The sequence below is a fragment of the Helicoverpa armigera genome, chromosome 22 (genome assembly GCF_030705265.1).
Source record: "Helicoverpa armigera isolate CAAS_96S chromosome 22, ASM3070526v1, whole genome shotgun sequence".
Classification (NCBI taxonomy): domain Eukaryota; kingdom Metazoa; phylum Arthropoda; class Insecta; order Lepidoptera; family Noctuidae; genus Helicoverpa; species Helicoverpa armigera.
The window spans coordinates 2,391,499-2,409,923 of NC_087141.1; the positions used below are offsets into that span (position 1 = coordinate 2,391,499).

The window sequence follows — 18,425 nt, forward strand, 5'->3', positions numbered from 1 at the left end:
ATCATAAATACCACAAGATATAATATAATCTACTCAGTATTGCGGTAGGTAAGTAAGTATACTTCGGCTAACATGACGGGCCTGTGGTTCTTCGCGATATATTTTTGTGTAAATAATTTTGTTCCTGTCCAATTGGAGAAGACGCTGGAATATCATTTTCTAGAACACGAAGTGGTTCCAGATGTCTTATCTACTGCGCCTGCAGAATATTTGTATGTAAGTAATACACACTTTTTTAATAAGTATACTTAGGTGCACCTTTTTTTTGGCAGGGGGAAAATCCTCATGGACTTCCCTCGACCTGGGGTCGGCCGGACTCTTACCGGCAAAACACCCACCTAGTGTTGCCTTCTATTACCTATTGTCGAGGGCACGGGTATCGCCAAAGCATTCTTCCGCACCCCCGACAGGTATTGGCCCGCCAGATGTTCGAAGGCGGGCCCCGTCACCCTCTGTGGCCGTCACCCAGCGGCCACAGCAAACTCCACTAAGAGAGGCGCGCGCAACACAACGCCACCGTCTCGAGGCCTGTTTCTGATCGGACGACAGACGCCCCTAGTCTGTCGCCCGCAGGCCGCGCCCTATGGTAGCCGGAGATCAGCCACCCTGCGACGACCACCACGTCTGCTGCGGGCGGGGAGAGAGGAAGCAGTTTCTCTCTCCCTTTCCGCCGCTTCCTTTAAAACCATCACATCCTCACAAAAGGAGTGCACCTTCCCGTTTCTTTATAATTTCGAGATGAGACCATTCCAATAGTTGCAGGTAGACTTCAATAATACAATAGGTAATGAAGCAAAAATTGTGTCTTTTCTTCGATTTATTTTATGGGTTCAGTTAAAAATAAATAACTTACATCATTTTGACTGAATAGTTGGTTTGAGTGAAAGGTTGGTCACCTAAAAGTTTTTGAATTTTAGGTGAATTTCCAAAGTGGTGCTGTGGTGAATACTGGCAACGAGTTGACTCCCACGCTGGTCAAGGACATTCCACATGTCTGGTGGGATTCTGCTGACCCTCAGAAGCTATACACTGTTGCCTTTGTTGGTAAGTTATGATTTAGCACCTATCACGTTTAGCTCGAAATTTGGATTATTTCTTGATACGTAAGATAATGCTAGCCTGGCCAATGCAACGTATAAAACAAAGTCGCTTTTTCTGTCCCTTTGTCCCTATGCCCATATATCCCTTTGTCCCTTTGTACGCTTAAATCTTCAAAACTACGCAACCTATTTTTATGCGTTTTTTTAATAGACAGGGTGATTGTATGTATTATAACATAGTTTAGGTAAATCGTGTGGAAATACGGTTATCCCATGCGAAGCCAGAGCGAGTCGCTAGTACACAACATAATTTCTTTGCACATCCTCCATTAGCTATTGTCATCAATTTCAGACCCCGACGCACCATCCCGCATTTCGCCAACATCCCGCGCGTTTCTACACTGGTTAGTCGGCAACGTTCCCGGGAATGACGTCATGGCAGGTGACGTCATCGCGGAGTACATTGGTTCTGGTCCAGGAGAGGGGTCTGGTCTTCATAGATACGTCTTCCTGGTCTATGAACAACCCTCCGAACTGGTTTTTATGGAGACCAGAGTTAATAACACGTTAGTATAAATACTTGTGCAAGTACCTACCTATTTTTTTATTAGGTTCTTAAATTCTATTTTCAGTCATAAATAGGCACGTAAGAAGTCCGAGTATGATTATCAGACAGTCTTTTTTACATGTAGGTACCTACCTATTCCAATATGAAAACTTAGCATTCTTCGTCCTGTTTTAATCGTGTCTCTTTAAAGAAAATAAATATTCAAGAAATATACCTAATCATGATTTTCTCTTTTCAGCTCTACTGAAAACCGGGCATCATTTTCAATCTCAGCGTTTGCCGAGAAGTACGACTTGACTCTAATCGCTGGTAACTTTTACCAAGCAGAGTATGACGACTACGTGCCCATTCTACACGAACAACTTGGTTTATCGTAAAATATGATCATCATCTTCCGAGCCTTTTTCCCAACCATGTTGGTATCGGCTTCCAGTCTCACCGGATGTAGCTAAGTATCTACCTACCAGTGTATCACAAAGAGCGACTGCCTATCCGACCTCCTCAACCCAGCTACCTGGGCAATCCAGTACCCCTTGGGGAGACTGGTTTAACACATAATACAGTCGAGTGATAGGTAGGTGCCTAGGTACTAGAGTCCTATACTTATCGTATCATTTAAGTGCAAAGTTATTTGGACTGAATTTTTTTTCAAAACAGTTAAAAAATTAATTTGTGAAGGTTCATGTTTATGACTAGATAAAGTGTCATTTATTTGTTTGTACATATTGCAAGATTGCGTAATCATAGGAAATAAATAAACATTGAGTTGTTACCTTTCGTTTTAATCATCCAACACTTATCAGAAACTGGATTTTTATTTTAGTCTCCCATAGAACAATAAAGACGGTTTTTTTGTATGGGAAAGATTTTCTAGTTAGGTAGGTACCCATGTAGGTGATCCATTAAAATTCTTGTTAATCTGGTTTCAACGTCTAAACATTGAAAGAACTTATGGTTGCTTGATATACCTAGTCGTGAATGGAAGCTAAATAAGGGCTCCAAGGTTTCCACGTGTAAGCAGATGTCCCTATTCGAGAGATAAATAAAATAGCAGTGTAAATCACAGAACCGTGATTTATCTACTGAAATAAATAATTATCTACATATATTTATCTCCGTATAAGAATAAACAAGTTTCTGCGAAGTAGTTCATATATATTTTGCTAACAAGATGGCTCGGTTGTGTTGTGTAGTTTTAATTATTTGCGTGAATAGTTTCGTGGTCAGTCGAGTTTCGGGGACTGTGGCACAATCGTTTTTTCATAATGATATAGTTCCTGATGTGTTGTCTGTTTCACCAACAGGATATATGACTGTAAGTAACTACCTATTTACTTATACTTACGTCCTGAAATATCGTAATGCTGTAAGTCATTGTGGAAAATGTGTTTACAAATTAATGATTTTTATTTAAATTCCTTTCTGTGTTATAAATAGGTACCTAGTCTTTGTGTCGTTCTGATGATATTAATTACGAAGTTAATTAAAATTATGGATCAGATGGTAGTTTTTAACCGTCTTTCCTATAAAGAAGAGGTTCTCAATTCGGATGTTTGCATTTTTTTGTTCGCTTATAGTTTACTGATCGATTTGATGAAATCTGTTTGAAAGAGATAGTCCCATTGTCATCAGGTCCAGGATCTGATGATGGGCACCATGAGAATTCGAGTGCGATTTTCGAGGGTTGTAGGCATGCTAGGGTAGAAACTTAACACTCAGCTGTGTGTCTGATAACATTACAAAACGGTGAAGAAGAAACACTGAAAAGCTGTACCTAGATAGGTACCTACATAAATACCTAAGTCACTTTTTACAAAAAAAAAATATTTTTAGTGAAAAGAGTAAAATCCTTATAATAAAATCATCGCAATGGATATCATAAATATTGAGTAGGTGTTGAGAAGCTATTAGGTATATTTAGAATTCAGGAAGTACAAAATTGGCATTTTTTATAAAGTTAAGGTCAGAAAGAAATGGAAATAGCATCCATACTAGGTATATCGAGTGTGTCGTACCTAATCACATTAAATCCTGTCACTTTTCGTTTTCATAATTTACAACTTCATGTGCAAAGCAGAGATAATGTTAGGAGTATCGAATGTTTTGACCAGTTGACAGCTATCAGTTTTCAAGGGAGAATTTCCGTTGTTAGAAATGACTGACTCTTATATTGTGTTCTAATTCTTGCACATTTTGATTCTATTTATCTACTTTGTTTGAAAGATTCATTTTTTATTTTTACGTATTTTTTTGTGCTAATCCACATATTGACCAGTATACCAGCAGTCGTAGTAGTACTAGTAGTACCAGTAGTAGTAGTAGACCAGGGCCCCGATTCTCCTAAGTTAATAATGTCAAAATCGAATCGCAATATGATCGTAATAGCAGTTTTAACCATATCGGGCATTCTGCTACTAATAAAAGACCAATCGTATTCGATTGACATTTGATTGGTGTGCGATTGGTCTGCTATTTTGATGATTTTGGTCTATACGGTAGTTTGCTGTACAATCATTTTGCAATCGTAAATCATTTGCAGACAAAATGATTCATTATTGAATGACAGCAAAGGATAAAAACGTTTATTTCAAAGAAAAAATAGCGGAATGCCACATACGCTTCAATAGTAATCGAGTCGGGATTGGATCTCAGTCGAATCGAGTCGAACGTCAATCGAAGGTCGCTTAAGTAAAATTAGGAGAATCGGGCCCCAGTATATTAACGTTAATTTAATGTGATTAGGTACGACACACTTTGTATAATAGTTTTACAATTACATTTAGTTTGTTTATTTGTTTGTTTTGACGCTCTTATCTTATGAATTAGATAGCAGAGATAATGACCTTCTCCTAGTTCAATGAAAATACTGATAATGTTGTTATTTGACGAATTCGAATCGGGGTTAAATAGGGAACTAGTAGGTAGTTTCCCTCACCGAAGTCACCCGCGTCCCGTGGAAACTAATCCACGCACCCAGATAATAAGTAATTAACTTAAAGCCATTCCAGTAAAAAAACGGACCAGAAGCTTTTGAGACTGGCACGTTCAAACAAACGAACTCTAAAGCTTTATATTATTACTAGCTTCTGCCAGCGGTTTCACCCGCATCCCGTGGGAACCTCTCCACGAACCCGGATAAAAAATAGCCTATAGCCTTCCTCGATAAATGGGCTATCTAACACCGAAAGAATTGTTCAAATCGGATCAGTAGTTCCTGAGATTAGCGCGTTCAAACAAACAAACAAACTCTTCAGCTTTATAATATTAAGTATAGATTAAGTACATATAGGTACGTACATAACATATGTAGATGAGAGTATATAACACAAATTGGTATTTGCCTTAATTTGTAATCAAAACAGTGCGAACTCATTAATAGGGACCTTGAAATCAGTGTTTACGTAGATTCTTTTACTAAACCTGATACTTATGAATGTTAAGTAAATAGCACGAAATCTATTTTAAACTCGGACTATTAAACTGGTCCACATTATTACGTAGGTAGGTAGGTACTGATTCGTTCTACAGAACAAAAGCCGTTACATGATGTTTTCCCATTGCAAAAGGGTGTATGAGTGTCCATATTTATGTAGGTAAGTTTGTGCCTGATTTTTTTTTAATTACAAAAATTTTAATAAGTACATGAAGTCGGGTGAAAAATAAACAGCACTTACCTACTTATTTTATAATCAACTGTACGATACAAAGTGCAGTGTCAATTAGTTATTTAACACTGGAGGATCGAGATAACCTTTTTTTAATTTTATAACAATGCAGCCAGCTTATGGCATTACATTGTTTGTATTGATAAACCTGAGGGTTAAAAAAATTATCATCACCCAAATACATAGAAATAGGTACCTAACACCTGTAAGTATCTACCTATGCTGTTCATTGAAAAAAATGATACTTCACATTTTTTTGAGATTTTTAGTAATGGGGTCTAATTAATTTATTGCATCTTAAAATATTGCGCAGCGTAGGACGTCCACCAACGAGGTGGACAGACGACCTTATAAAGGTCGCCGGAAGACGCTGGATGCAGGTCGCTTCCAACAGGTATGTTCAGCAGTGGACGTCCTATGGCTGAGATGATGATGATGATGATGATGATGATCTTGAAATATTTATTTTTTGTTAGACATTTTGTTGAGCCACTTTTTCCCTACGTTTTGTGAGTTGTCTTTTATTTTGACGTTCGAAATACACCAATTTATCAGCCTTTGAATTTGTAGAAGGGAATAAATAAATAAATAATAGTAAAAGAAATACTAACTTGACAAGGTGGTGTACCCCGATGGCGTGGAAGTGAAGGAAGGCAACGTGCTGACTCCTAGCCAGGTGAAGGACATCCCTACAGTGTCGTGGGACATCACGCTCGGCAGAATGTACACTGTCGTCATGATTGGTTTGTATTCTCACTTTTTAGGTGTATTGTTTGATGTATAAAACAAAAAGAAAAAATTGTTTCAACTATCCTCGGTCTCCACTATCACTGAAATATTTAGCTTTAGAAATAGTGGGAAAAAACTTTATTCTCGCTCTTCTTTTTTATTGTAGGGTACATATCTTTAATTAATAGTAAAGCATCGGTCTAAATTTGCAGATTTTCGACTTAACAACCAATAACATCAAACTTACATTACAGATACCTATGTACTTTTAAATCTCTTTTTACTAATGGTCCTAACACTACCTTACCCTATGTAATGTATGTAGGTATGGTGCCTTACTCGAGGTAAATTCGTTACCTGAACTTCAGTATTCAAAGTGCCAACAAAGGATCTTAATCAAATCAGTGCCATTATTTGTCTCTTGTTTTGATCCCATTAATTGCAACCAGTACTTACCTTATAAAAAAACTTCGTCTTCCCATTGCAGACCCCGACGCGCCTTCCCGCTTGGAGCCAACAGACCGCGAGTACCTCCACTGGCTCATGGTGAATGTTCCTGGAGACAACTTGAAGTATGCTGACACTATAGCGGAGTATGTTGGCGCTGGTCCTCCACAGGACACCGGGTTACATCGATATGTGTTCCTGGTCTACCAGCAGCCGTTTAGAGCTGTGTTTAATGAGACTGTGCTTAGTAATAGGTGAGGATTGAACCTTGGTGAATGGATATTTTTTATCACCCAAATAATTTACTTGGAATATTTTTCCCCAATTATTATTGCTCAGGAGATACTTAGGAACAACGTAGGATTTTTACATTGATTGTTTTTTGAGAGTTAAGTATGCTATGATCGAAAAGCAATGCAGCAAAAGACCTACATACATATTTATCATCTACTTGAGAATCATCCGCGCAAGTGTATAATTATAATTCACCTTAACCTTTCTTATAGCTCCTTCTATTTTCCTATTTGTGGTCATCGCATAAATATCCTTTCAGAATATTTACTTTATCAAAACAGACGAACCAACGCAATGGAGGACGTTTTACATTAATGAGCAAACACTTTTCTCTTTTTATTACCCACTGCTGGGACACAGGCCTCCTCCCAGAAGACAAATTCGAGCATTAGTCGCCACGCTTGCTCAATGCATTCTAATTTATCCTTAAAATAATTTCCAGATCCTCAGCCAACCGTACATCGTTCTCAGTGAGCGATTTCGCCGAGAAGTACCACCTTGGCGACCCAGTAGCCGGCAACTTCTTCCAAGCAGAGTATGATGACTACGTGCCCGTTCTGCAGGAGCAATTGAGAAGTGCACAGGCGTCTTTGGGATCAAATATGGCGTTATGTATTTGTTTTTTGATGTGCTTTTTAAGGCTAATGAAGTAAGAAGCAAGTACTTAATTAGAATTAAGTGTTTTTAGGACTCAGATCAGGTCATTTAGATCTTTGCTAACTGTGTAAGTAAACCGAGAGGTTTTCGTTGTATGACTAGATATAATGTAAATAAAATATGCAAGTGTCTTGGAAATTAACTAAACATAAGTACTTAAAATAAAATTTACATACTAACTTATCTTTAAAGTGTATAATAATATTGAAGTGGATAAAAAGTGCTTTTGATTATTGATTAGGGACTCAAATAAATTCTTCAAATTATCGATTCAGAGCTTAACAGCAATTTAATGTAAATATGTAGGATGTGTGAACGTGCTAATGTTTACGTAGTTTTAAGTGATTTAAATGTCTGACGATACACATTATTAAAATCAACATAAAGTACATACAGTCTTTAATAATATAATCAGCGTTCAATAAGTTTATAAGCATACAGTTTATTACTTACTAGCTTTCCGCCCGCGGCTTCGCCCGCGTGGAATTCGGTTATATTGCGGTAAAAATATATGTAAAATGGTATGGTGGTGTAATGGTAACCCCTCCCGCTGTGGGTTAGCAGCGGTGAGGGAGTGTCAGACTCTTACTGACTAAAATCGTCGTGTTCCGTCGTCCTAGGCCTTTTATATACCAGGGCCGCGGTATCTCTTTCGAACAACCCGCAGCCCCGGCTGGCCCTGGTCCTACTGGGCCCCACTGATTTCAAAACACCTTAAGACTAATTCCGCGAACCTTAACACCGCGATACAGAAAAGCACAACGCCATCTATCGAGCTATCGGGAAGCTCGCGATTGAACAATGAGCTACAGGTTAAAGCGCGAGATATCATTGCACTTCTTACGTATCTTAAAAAAAACAACGTCACCACGTTTTAAAAAGCTATCATTCCACTTCTTACGTATTTTAAAAACACATCGTCACCACGTTTTAAAAACACCCAGCGCCATCTATCGTATACCTCAAGAACTAAATAACTTAACTAATACTTATACCAATTAGTAATTCGTTGAATTATAGTTATTTCAGGATAAGTAGATGTAAAAAAAACAGTTAAGACGATAAAACAAATTGTACGTCATCCCTCGGGTTTTAAACGACACACAGCGCCATCTACAATCCATCCATCAAGCAAACAATATTTTTGTTTTCCCTCGGGAATATCTATTTTTTTCGGGATAAAAAGTACCCTATTATTTAATCCGGACTTCTAACTTTACGTCTGCAAAATTTCAAAGCAATCGGTTCAGTAGTTACGGCGTGAAAGCGGAACAAACAAACAAACAAACAAACAAACAAACAAACTCACTTTCCGATTTATAATATTAGTAAGGATACACGTAGTTTGTTCTAGAACAGTTAAAAAACAGATCGCTTATAAATTATAACGTTAATTAGCATTTATTGTTAATTTAGAAACCGGTCGGATATATTTTGCTATTTTAAAACACATAATTTAATGGTTTATTTAAAATAGGAACTTATTCGACTTTAGAGATATGTTTTTCGGCTAATTAATTGAAACACAAATAGGTACTTATTTGTGTTTCGCGAAACTTTAAGCGTGAGAGAAAAACTGTGGCGCTTTGTATGGCCACATATTGTGATGAAATACAAATAAAATTGATAAATTGATGACATTGTATTTTTCATTATCTGCCTAGTCACTTCCCATTTATTTTGTTAGCTTTAAGTTTTATCGGATGGAGCTGAATATCGAGTGTTTATATATCAGCAGTTCGGATGGAGCTGAATGTCGAATGCTTAGGTATATACCAGCAGTTGGCACAATAAGTACATACTTTTTGCTCATATCCAAGGACCGATTGTGACAAGCGTTGCTTTATCATTTATAGTCTCTTGGCATGCAGCTGTTCGAGTCACGAGGTTCCTCTCTTAATCTAAAGTATACTCTTTATATAATTCTTCTCTTACTTCTCTTAATTTTTAATACTTTTTTATGTAGTAAATAAAAATAGTACAAAAGGATGCTATACTTGCCACATATGTATTTCCTTGCGGTTTCACACAAAACTACCGATTGAATTCAAACAAAAGATAAGTACAACTTTACAGCACTTAAGTTTTAGCAAACAATGGTCGAATAAAATAAATATTGTCCTTAAGAAGTCTGCACATAAATTATTTCCTTAAAAATAGACAATCGAAACGGGCATAGGTACCACATATTTTCTCAATATCAAATTTTGTTCAGATAACCAATGTTAATAATTTGATACTATTAAGTAAAATAAGATTAAATCGTTGATTCATACAAAATAACCTACAATAAGCAAACAATTTTTACCAAAAAAAATGTATAAGTATTGAGCATGTTTCCACTAAGCGCCTTTTACAAAAGTGGTGATAGCGGTCGATCTGCGCGCGTTAGAAGTTATCCGAAATAGGCGCTTCTAACTTGTACTTCTCTATGGAGAAGACCGAGCAAGAGAACTACAGGGTCTATATAAACATCTACATTGTTAAGCTGAATATTGCGTTTCTTTGTTTGCTAGAACGCGCCAATGTCAGGAACAACCGGATTTATAAAACAAAAAAAAAACAGTTTTAGATGGCCTATGTATTTATCAAAGCAAGCAGTTTAGGCATTTTTTCTGGGGGTGGGAGCTACTTCCTTCAGGAAACTTGTAATGAATTAAATCCCAGCCACATGATTAACAAAACATTTAATTATAATATAACATAGCAATAATAAATAACTCTAAACGCCTAGACTCTTGTATAGCAGCGGCACGTAGTCGTCGAACTGCGCGCGGTAGAAGTTGCCCGCTACAGGCGCTCCTAGGTTGTACTTCTCCGCAAACTTCTTCGTGGAGAAGGCGGCGCGACCGTCAATGGACCTGACAAGGAAGGAAACACAATTATTAATTTTAGGGCGGATTTTATCATCATCTTCTGATCTAGCGACCATCACCATAAGACAAGGTATCTGCCTAGCCTTTTAGCAACTATGACAAGATAGTAAAAAATATTAATATAAAGAACGACTCATCTAGACATGTTCAAGTATCAAGCCGTCTCCGTATTTAACTTCCTATTAGTAATGACACAGATGACTATATAAACTCTTGGACTGTTAGAGTAGGTATTCAACATGGATTTTAAATACGATAAAAGTTTTGCAAGATACGATACTTTTTGAGATCTCACTCGATGACTCATATCACATCAACCTATCTACGCTACTTCATAACAATCTATGGTTACTCACTTGTTAGTCAGCCTCTTTTCATCAAACTCCAGCTTGCCTGGCTGTTTGTACGCAATGTACACGTATCTATGGATGCCAGTGCCTGCTGGGGGGCCGGAGCCGATGTAGCCGGACAGGACCTCGCCCTTGCTGACATCACTGCCGGGGATGTTCACCACCAGCCAGTGGTGCCACTCGCGGTAGACGGGCTCAGGACCGTCATAGTTGTCGGGGTCTGGGGGAAAATGGAAAAGTGATCATGGTGGTTATAAAGCTGTAGGTGTGATGAGCATTAGCTTGTGTCAGTCCACTATTATTAGCATTTCCCAGTGACATTTATGCTAGAGTCTAATTCCTTCGATATTCCAGTGTTACCTGGTTTACTGTAAGGGTGCAACTAAAACTTTAATTATGATATGTAAGTACAATCTACTTAGGAAGCATGCTGCATGCTATGCCTATGTAGGATAGGTAAGGGGGTAGGTATCTAAGCAACATAAATATTGAAGATAAAGAGCATATTGAAGCTCTATACAAAAGGAATCTTTCAGATGTTAACTTCATGACAAGAATCGCACTCCGGACGTCTTTCAACAACCACTACCGAACAAGTCTCTATGCTACAATTTGTCATGGCGAACTGCTAATTATTTAGAATACTTAGTTATTAGGTTATCTTCAAGCATACCAGTGAAGACGAGTGTGTAGAAGGAGTTGGGGTCAGCGTTGAAGGAGACGCTGGGCTGCTCCTTCACCTGCGTGGGAGTCAGCTCATTGCCCTGAGACGCGATTGCACCGCTCGGGTATTTCAACTGGAATTAATGCAACAAGTTCAGTTAAATCTACACTTACTAATATTGTTAAGCTGAAGAGTTATGGGTTTTTGATAGAAGGTGCTCCTTTCCTAACCTACTGATCCGATTTAGAGAATAGCTCACATATCGAGAAAATTTTATCTGTGTGCTCTCGCGGGGCGTGAGGGAAACTCCTGTCATACAGGATACAGGAGTCAGTTTCTTCTCTAGTACCTGTACATTTTAATAAAATTTTTGAATTAAGTATTATATTTATTTCACCCATTATAATGATCTACTTACTACACCTCATCATCTACTTTAGTACCTATTCAAAAAGAACAATAAGTTGTCGGTAGTTACTCTATAACTGATTATCGTAATAGGTAGGTATTTGATTGATTACATAATTAGGCACAGTACTGATTATTCCCAACTTGATTTGGCTAGTTAAGAACAGAAGTGATCCAAGTAACATTTTTGACAAAATGGAACTAAGTCGATTTTTGGGACTTTTGAGTATGAAGTGAGGTTCTGCAAAAGTTATCCAAGTGCTATTCAGTACTTTTTCAAACAAACTCTTTTATGTTACGTTTCTGTATTTCAACAAATATTTAAATATAAACACAATTATATCAATATTTTTATCAAAATTGCATTTACTAAAGAAAAACAGCTATGAAAGTTTGAGTTATGTTTATATCTATCAAATAACAAACATATTTTAAATGAGCACATCTCAACATAATTATGATATTCATAAAAACGCATTTCTATGAATATCTCAACTTTTAAAAAATGCTACTTGGATTACTTCTGTTCTTACCTAGCCATTTATAAATAGTACGCAGGTATGTACGATAGATTTGCTTTCGCCTAATCGTTATGAATGAATGATTGATGACTTACTGATTATATTAGCACGTGTTTTCACACTATTTATCGGTACACCTGTTATCTATTAAATAATAATGTAATTAAATGGTACTTACTTAATCGAGGAATTCGTGTACGATAACCAACGTCTGGAGATTTGCACTTATCTTTTTTGGGTGAAATTGAGGTCAAATAATTATAAGAATCTTACGTAGGCAGGTAAGTAACATAACTTGAACATCATACCCTTTACGTGTAGTCAGAAGCCAGAAAGTCTGACAACTTATCTTTCCAAGGGTCACCAGGTTGACCATGACCATGTTACTAGATTGACGAGGTCAGATAGACAGTCGCTCCACGTAAATCATTAGTTTTCAGCTGCATCCGGAGAGACTGGAAGCCGACCCCAACATATTTGGGAAAAGACTAGGCCGATAATGTTATTAAGAAAATTAAGTTTAATTATTAAAATGTAAGTAAATTATTGTAATCTCACCTCGATGGTGTCGGTTGGCGGTGTCGGGATGACATCGGGTACGATCTTGCTCGACTCAAATGCTTGCGCTACCAGGGACATGATGACTGTATACAAACAATTATAATTAATATTAATAGTATTGCTGGTTAAATACTAATTAAATAAGCAAGGAAAATATTCTAGAGATTTTAATTTCTATAGAAATTTTTCACATTCAAAACATTGTAGATTTGTTGAGGCACTGTTAAGTTTAATGTATACATAGTCTAGACTGAAATTAGCTTTACTTAACAACATTGTCCAACTTAAAATACATCTCAATAAGTAAAGTGTTAATTTTATCTAAAAACACACTAAGTAAAATAAGCTGTTAATTTTGCCAACCTACCTTTTTCCACGACTGCTTCAAAAACACTGAACAATTTAAAACTTCATGAAAACACGGCACATTTACGATTTCATACACTATCGGCCTTACGTGAACCACACAATATCCATCTCTTTCTAAACTACAAGAAAAGAGGAAGACAGAAACATATGGTACTCTTTCATCTATGTATGTATGCTAATATAATAAAGAGGAACTATTCTTGTGTTTGTTTGTTTAAACCCTAAAAGGTTCCGAAACTACAGAACCGATTCGAAAAATTCTTTCACTGTTGGAAAGCTGCACTCTTCCCGAGTAAAAAAGGCTATATTTTATCCAGTTACGGGCAGTTGTTCCCACGGGATGCGGGTGAAACCGCTTGAAAACGGCTAGTTGCAAATAAAAGTGACCATTTCGTACAAGATTAATGACTTGATAAAATTACGATAACCCTGACATTGTACTAAAAGTGATAACTCTTTGGAATAAAAAGCTGTTATTTACACAATAATGACAGTTTTTTATACATAAGATAAGAGGCAATTAAGTGCAATAAAAATTAGGTATTCACACTGTGTATTATGAAATCTTCAAATGTCATGTTGGTTACTTATGAATAAACAGTACCTACTATTCAAATTACATTCTTGAATCGATTTAAGTACCTAATCGTTTTTAGAAGTCAGTTCTGCCTAAATATTCTCTGGTTGAAGTAGACTGTAGAGTACGCTGTCAGCATTTTATTAATTCGAATTGAAAAGAATCCCGCTTCGGGTGCAACAGAAAGAAATATCAGAGGTTTAAAACCACGCATTGTTCCACTTTTTTCCCTGTTAGTATCGAGTCTTTGATGGCGCGTTTTCTCAAAAAAGTATTGACTTTGGAAAACCTCTATTTTGTAAAATTGTGGATTTTTTTCTAATACCATGATTAATATCCAGTTATAAGATGTAGTAGTAGACAGCAATTTTATGGCATATGATGTGAGAATTCTGAAAATATCAACTTGACAGCTAAGCTAAGGTAAGTATTCAAAAAGCAATACTAAGCTAGGTCATTTTGGGAATAAATAAGACAACGTGAATATTTTTGATAAACAAACATTTTATTATTTTTCAAAACAAAATCTAAAGAAACAAAGTAGTAACAACAAAATAAATCAAACAGCGTTATTATGAATGCACACAATAATTATTATTAATACAAACAAAACCTACGCGAAACATAATTCTATGCGAATAATTATTATGCCAAACTAATTATGACTTTTATTTATATAATAATACTTACAGTAGTTACAATTTTACAAATATTCTTTATATTAATATTCTGATATAACTATAGAAATATTTAAAAGACTAATTCTTAGATTCTAATTATATTTCAGTTTAATCTAAATGGCATTATACCTTACGATATAATTTCCATTTTTGGATAGCTACCTACATAGACAATCTTATAAACAAATATTTCTTTATGCTTCTGCTTAGCTAGAAAGCATAATCAAATCACAAGAAGAAAGATATGCTTTACAAGCGTAGAAAAGTTCGCAAAATAGTGATCGAAAATTGTATCGACTAGGATTCCACATTTCTTACTTAATCATTTCATACTCAACCTTTTCTTAGAGTAGGTATACAATTTTGTTAACTTTATTTTTGCTTAGATGTGTAAAAGCAGGTATATGGGATAGATATTAAGGAATTTTAATAAATGTCGGTTATTATTTGTCACACAAATGGCTTATGATGACTGAAACATCGTGACACGTCCCCTGCTAATTAAACACTGATGATAAACAAAGGAACATTATTATGAAATTAAAATAATCTTAGTAATGTAGTAGTGAGATTGGAAAACACAGATAAAGCAAATTGCGAACGTGATCGATAAAATATGGGTTTTAAAACATTTGATAATTGTAGTTAAAATAAATATTGATTGATTGGTACACAATGAATTAGCAATAATATAACAGATGATTTCGAGTCTTTTTCTACATAAATAGATTGTTTTACTCAAAAATTTTATATTGAAATTAAACATTTTGTAAAGGATTCTAGCTCATGGTTTCAAAGAGAAAATACCTAGTGTTTGGAATATTCTTGAAAATTTCAGAAGGATCAGTGAACTAAATATAGACGTACTCGGACAAAAATCATCGATCAAAATATTGAAGCCTATATTGTCGTTACTGTCTATAATATATATTCGTAAAGAATAAATAAATAACAATAAATATTTTTGTCGAATAACCACGATTTGCCTGAAACTGACCGACAGCAATCTCTCGAAAGATTGGTGGCATTTCATGATATCAGTAAGGATCGTGTTGCAACCACACAATACTACAAGGCTAAATCATACATGTAAAATCACGACAAAATTGATAAAAACTTGAAAAACTATTGTACTGAATTAAATCAACATGCAAGAAATAAAATTTAAGACAACTTTATGATTGATATCGACCTCATTTCAATTTGTGTAACATTTTAAAAGGATTACAAAATTATATCAGTTAATGCACAAGTTTCGTCAACTTTGTCGTCATTGAAAATTTATGATACCTCATCAGAACATAGATTTGGTTAAATCTTTTTCAACTGTCAGATCAGAATCAAATATGTTTAATTACAATTGATAAATTACTTCATATACTTAGGTGGAATAAATATAGTTACAAGACCAATATAAATACTAGATGATGAAATTCGCATTTTAGATGATATATTTGAAGAAATTAAAATTGCAGAAGCTTTAAACCCACTAGAAGGAACTGAAGAACAAGTAATCAATGCAGGGCTTTGAAATGAAGATTAAACTCTTAATAGAGACTAAACTAAATTACATGCTCATGACTTCAAACGCCATTTTAAATTATATTTACACAGAGTTCCCGGCCTGACCTCCTCTCTAGTTAGTTAAACTTTACAAATTAACGTGACCGACGATATCTACAATCTATTGTTAAGTTGGATAATATTCTTATAATCAGTCAGTCCTTGGATTAATATGTTAGATACAATCGATGAACTGCGTCTGATCTCACTAATACCGATGAAATTAGCTGCAATAACAACATCGCTATTGGATATATTCTAATTATTCGCAACGTTGTATAGTGTAGCTCTATCAAGATTCTTAGGTAAATCAGACCAGTTTCCACTAATCAATATCTCAAATAACATTCACACAACTTGAACGGTGGCAAATGCGCTGAATGTTACTTTCTTTGGTGGTTCCGCACTGCAGGTCCTGACTACCGACCGCTTGGCTCCGTCCTGACCGTTCATCTTCAAAACTGGCTTCAGATTAGCAACGTCACCGTGCGACTGAGCCTTAAATCTACCGATCGTGTTGCTAGGGTTACCTAAGTCTCTTAATTTATTCGTCAAGCCGGTTATTCTGTGGGAAATATTCGAATAGTTATTTTTCTTAGGGTCAATCTGCTGCTTCTTCGGTTCGCTTAACTTCTTAGGTATTTCCAAGCTCTGTAGGGAGGTGAATTTCCTGTGGTCTGTGCTCAACAGGTTCCTTTTCATGTCTGTATTCGGTCGCGGTAGCCGAGGCGGTCGCTGGAGGAAGTTGTTCGGTCTGAACGGCATAGGCGTAAGTTTTGGTTTCTGCTCGCTTGGCATGCGGTAATACTGGGGTACTGGTTCCAATCTTTGGGGTTTCCGTAGCGTGAGGGCCATCGCCATCTTGGTCGGCCTGGCGAGGCTGTCGAACGCTGTCGTTGAGAACTGGGATCGGCTGCTCTTCCACTCCTCGCGGTCAGACTCGTAGCCGGTCACTGAAAACGAGAAACAACAGACTATTTATAAGATATTCATACAAAGGATTCGCAGTCTTAATTTCATCATCATTATCATTACAGAGATCCGGCAGCGAGTAAAAAACCAGAATCAAACAAATTCCGTATTGGACATAACTGTTTGCTACCGACCAAGGTGGCTCTTTATCAATATTTAACTTAAAGCACTTATTTAAATAAGTCGTGCTTATTTCGCAGTCTGGCCAAGACAGACCTTCACTTCCTATATACAAAAATAAACGAATAAATTAGAGTTATCTTAAGATTTAATGGATACGAATATTAATGAGATTTTTGGAACGTAATTATAAATTGTAAGGCCTGTTATTTGTGGGTACGTAAATAACTCCGAATTGGATGCAAGCGTTACATCAGCTGTTGGTTTGGATTCGGAGCACGCGCGCGTTTCCGTGCTCCCGCGCATACGAATCGGCTGCGAGCTACAAGACATGACTGACGGAGATGACCTAGCTGATCGGACTGCAAGGATGCCGCTGTTTACAGGAAAATGTACAATTTTGACGTTAATTTAGTAGGTAGTATATTTCTTTGTTTCTATCAAGATAGTAGGAACTCTAGATGTTTGCTTAGATTCTAAAGATGTCGTGTTTTGTATGAGTTCGTGCGTTGTCTAGCCGACTTCCTCACTTTCTATTCGCATCTGAAAGACGTTTCCAAGCTCGGAGCTCGTTAGACGTGAGTCCTATTCATAATTATAGTAAAAACTGTATGCGGATATATCGCTTAATCTATGCAGCTTAAGGAGGCTTTTGATTGGGTAAAATACAGAAACCAGATTATAATATATTAGTCCTATTAGATTATCTATCACACGATACGAAATCTTAGGACTGATTTGAAAATTTATTTCGGAATAATTTATGTGAACCCCTTTATAATGAAGAACATGGGCCGACATTTAAACATCTATCAGAACCAGAGCTGAACAAAACGTTTGAATAATCAGACAATGTAAAAGTTAGATCAGAGATAAGGTTTTTGATTCTAAAGGACAAGGTGATATTTTGTTTTAATGTTTTGATGCAACAGATAACGAAAGCTACAAGCGTTTTTGAAAATTTATCTGGTACTACATTTTCGGTTTATTGTCAATTAAAATTAATTTTAATTTTTTAACTGACTTCCCAAAAGGGGAGGAGGTTCTCAATTCGGAGGTTTGTATATCTTTTATGTTTGTTTGTTTTTATATCTCTATCGTTAACCAAGAGATTTTTTTTTCGTAATTTTTAAAACTAAGAAATAAGGTGTACCACAGGGGATTGTACTAGGCTCGCATCAATAGACCTTCAATATTATACGTCAATTATCATGTTATTAAAATATGAAAAGTTCATTTATTTCGCAAGCCTGAACTCGGCCGGTAATGCGACCTTCATTTTAAACATTGTATTTCAATATGGCCGATGTGATGAGCATCGAAATTCAATTCGGTTACATACAGATTACATTTAAATAAAGCCT

General features: G+C 36.2%; 4 protein-coding genes across 4 annotated transcripts in view; 2 read left to right on the forward strand and 2 right to left on the reverse strand.

Annotated features, from left to right (window-relative positions):
• The first annotated feature begins 20 nt into the window (after positions 1-20).
• On the forward strand, positions 21-2,380 carry LOC135118486 (protein D3-like). The gene is made up of 4 exons (XM_064040686.1): positions 21-216; positions 918-1,044; positions 1,393-1,606; positions 1,847-2,380. The coding sequence occupies exons 1-4, from the start codon at positions 73-75 to the stop codon at positions 1,983-1,985; spliced, it is 624 nt and encodes a 207-aa protein (XP_063896756.1). The 5' UTR covers positions 21-72; the 3' UTR covers positions 1,986-2,380.
• Positions 2,381-2,709: 329 nt separating this feature from the next.
• On the forward strand, positions 2,710-9,022 carry LOC110380059 (protein D3). The gene is made up of 4 exons (XM_021339920.3): positions 2,710-2,923; positions 5,893-6,016; positions 6,490-6,703; positions 7,186-9,022. Exons 1-4 carry the CDS (start codon positions 2,780-2,782, stop codon positions 7,394-7,396), a joined length of 693 nt encoding a protein of 230 aa, XP_021195595.3. The 5' UTR covers positions 2,710-2,779; the 3' UTR covers positions 7,397-9,022.
• Positions 9,023-10,075: 1,053 nt separating this feature from the next.
• LOC110370833 (protein D3) overlaps positions 10,076-18,425 on the reverse strand; it is a 146,518-nt gene continuing 138,168 nt past the window's right edge. The window contains exons 2-6 of the mRNA XM_021326817.3: positions 13,148-13,174; positions 12,778-12,863; positions 11,300-11,423; positions 10,633-10,846; positions 10,076-10,261 (exon numbers count right to left, since the gene is read on the reverse strand). Coding sequence (XP_021182492.3) covers positions 10,123-10,261; positions 10,633-10,846; positions 11,300-11,423; positions 12,778-12,863; positions 13,148-13,174 — 590 coding nt within the window. The 3' untranslated portion in view covers positions 10,076-10,122. The remainder of the gene's footprint in view (positions 10,262-10,632; positions 10,847-11,299; positions 11,424-12,777; positions 12,864-13,147; positions 13,175-18,425) is intronic.
• LOC110370818 (uncharacterized) overlaps positions 14,257-18,425 on the reverse strand; it is a 73,794-nt gene continuing 69,625 nt past the window's right edge. Inside the window, exon 4 of the mRNA XM_021326796.3 lies at positions 14,257-16,922. Coding sequence (XP_021182471.3) covers positions 16,318-16,922 — 605 coding nt within the window. The 3' untranslated portion in view covers positions 14,257-16,317. The remainder of the gene's footprint in view (positions 16,923-18,425) is intronic.

Coding starts and splice junctions, on each gene's coding strand:
- LOC135118486 (XM_064040686.1), top strand. CDS start 73: ATGACGGGCCTGTGGTTCTTCGCGATATATTTTTGTGTAAATAATTTT. Junction 217..917: donor CGCCTGCAGAATATTTGTAT/GTAAGTAATACA, acceptor TTTGAATTTTAG/GTGAATTTCCAAAGTGGTGC. Junction 1,045..1,392: donor ATACACTGTTGCCTTTGTTG/GTAAGTTATGAT, acceptor CATCAATTTCAG/ACCCCGACGCACCATCCCGC.
- LOC110380059 (XM_021339920.3), top strand. CDS start 2,780: ATGGCTCGGTTGTGTTGTGTAGTTTTAATTATTTGCGTGAATAGTTTC. Junction 2,924..5,892: donor CACCAACAGGATATATGACT/GTAAGTAACTAC, acceptor TAACTTGACAAG/GTGGTGTACCCCGATGGCGT. Junction 6,017..6,489: donor GTACACTGTCGTCATGATTG/GTTTGTATTCTC, acceptor TTCCCATTGCAG/ACCCCGACGCGCCTTCCCGC.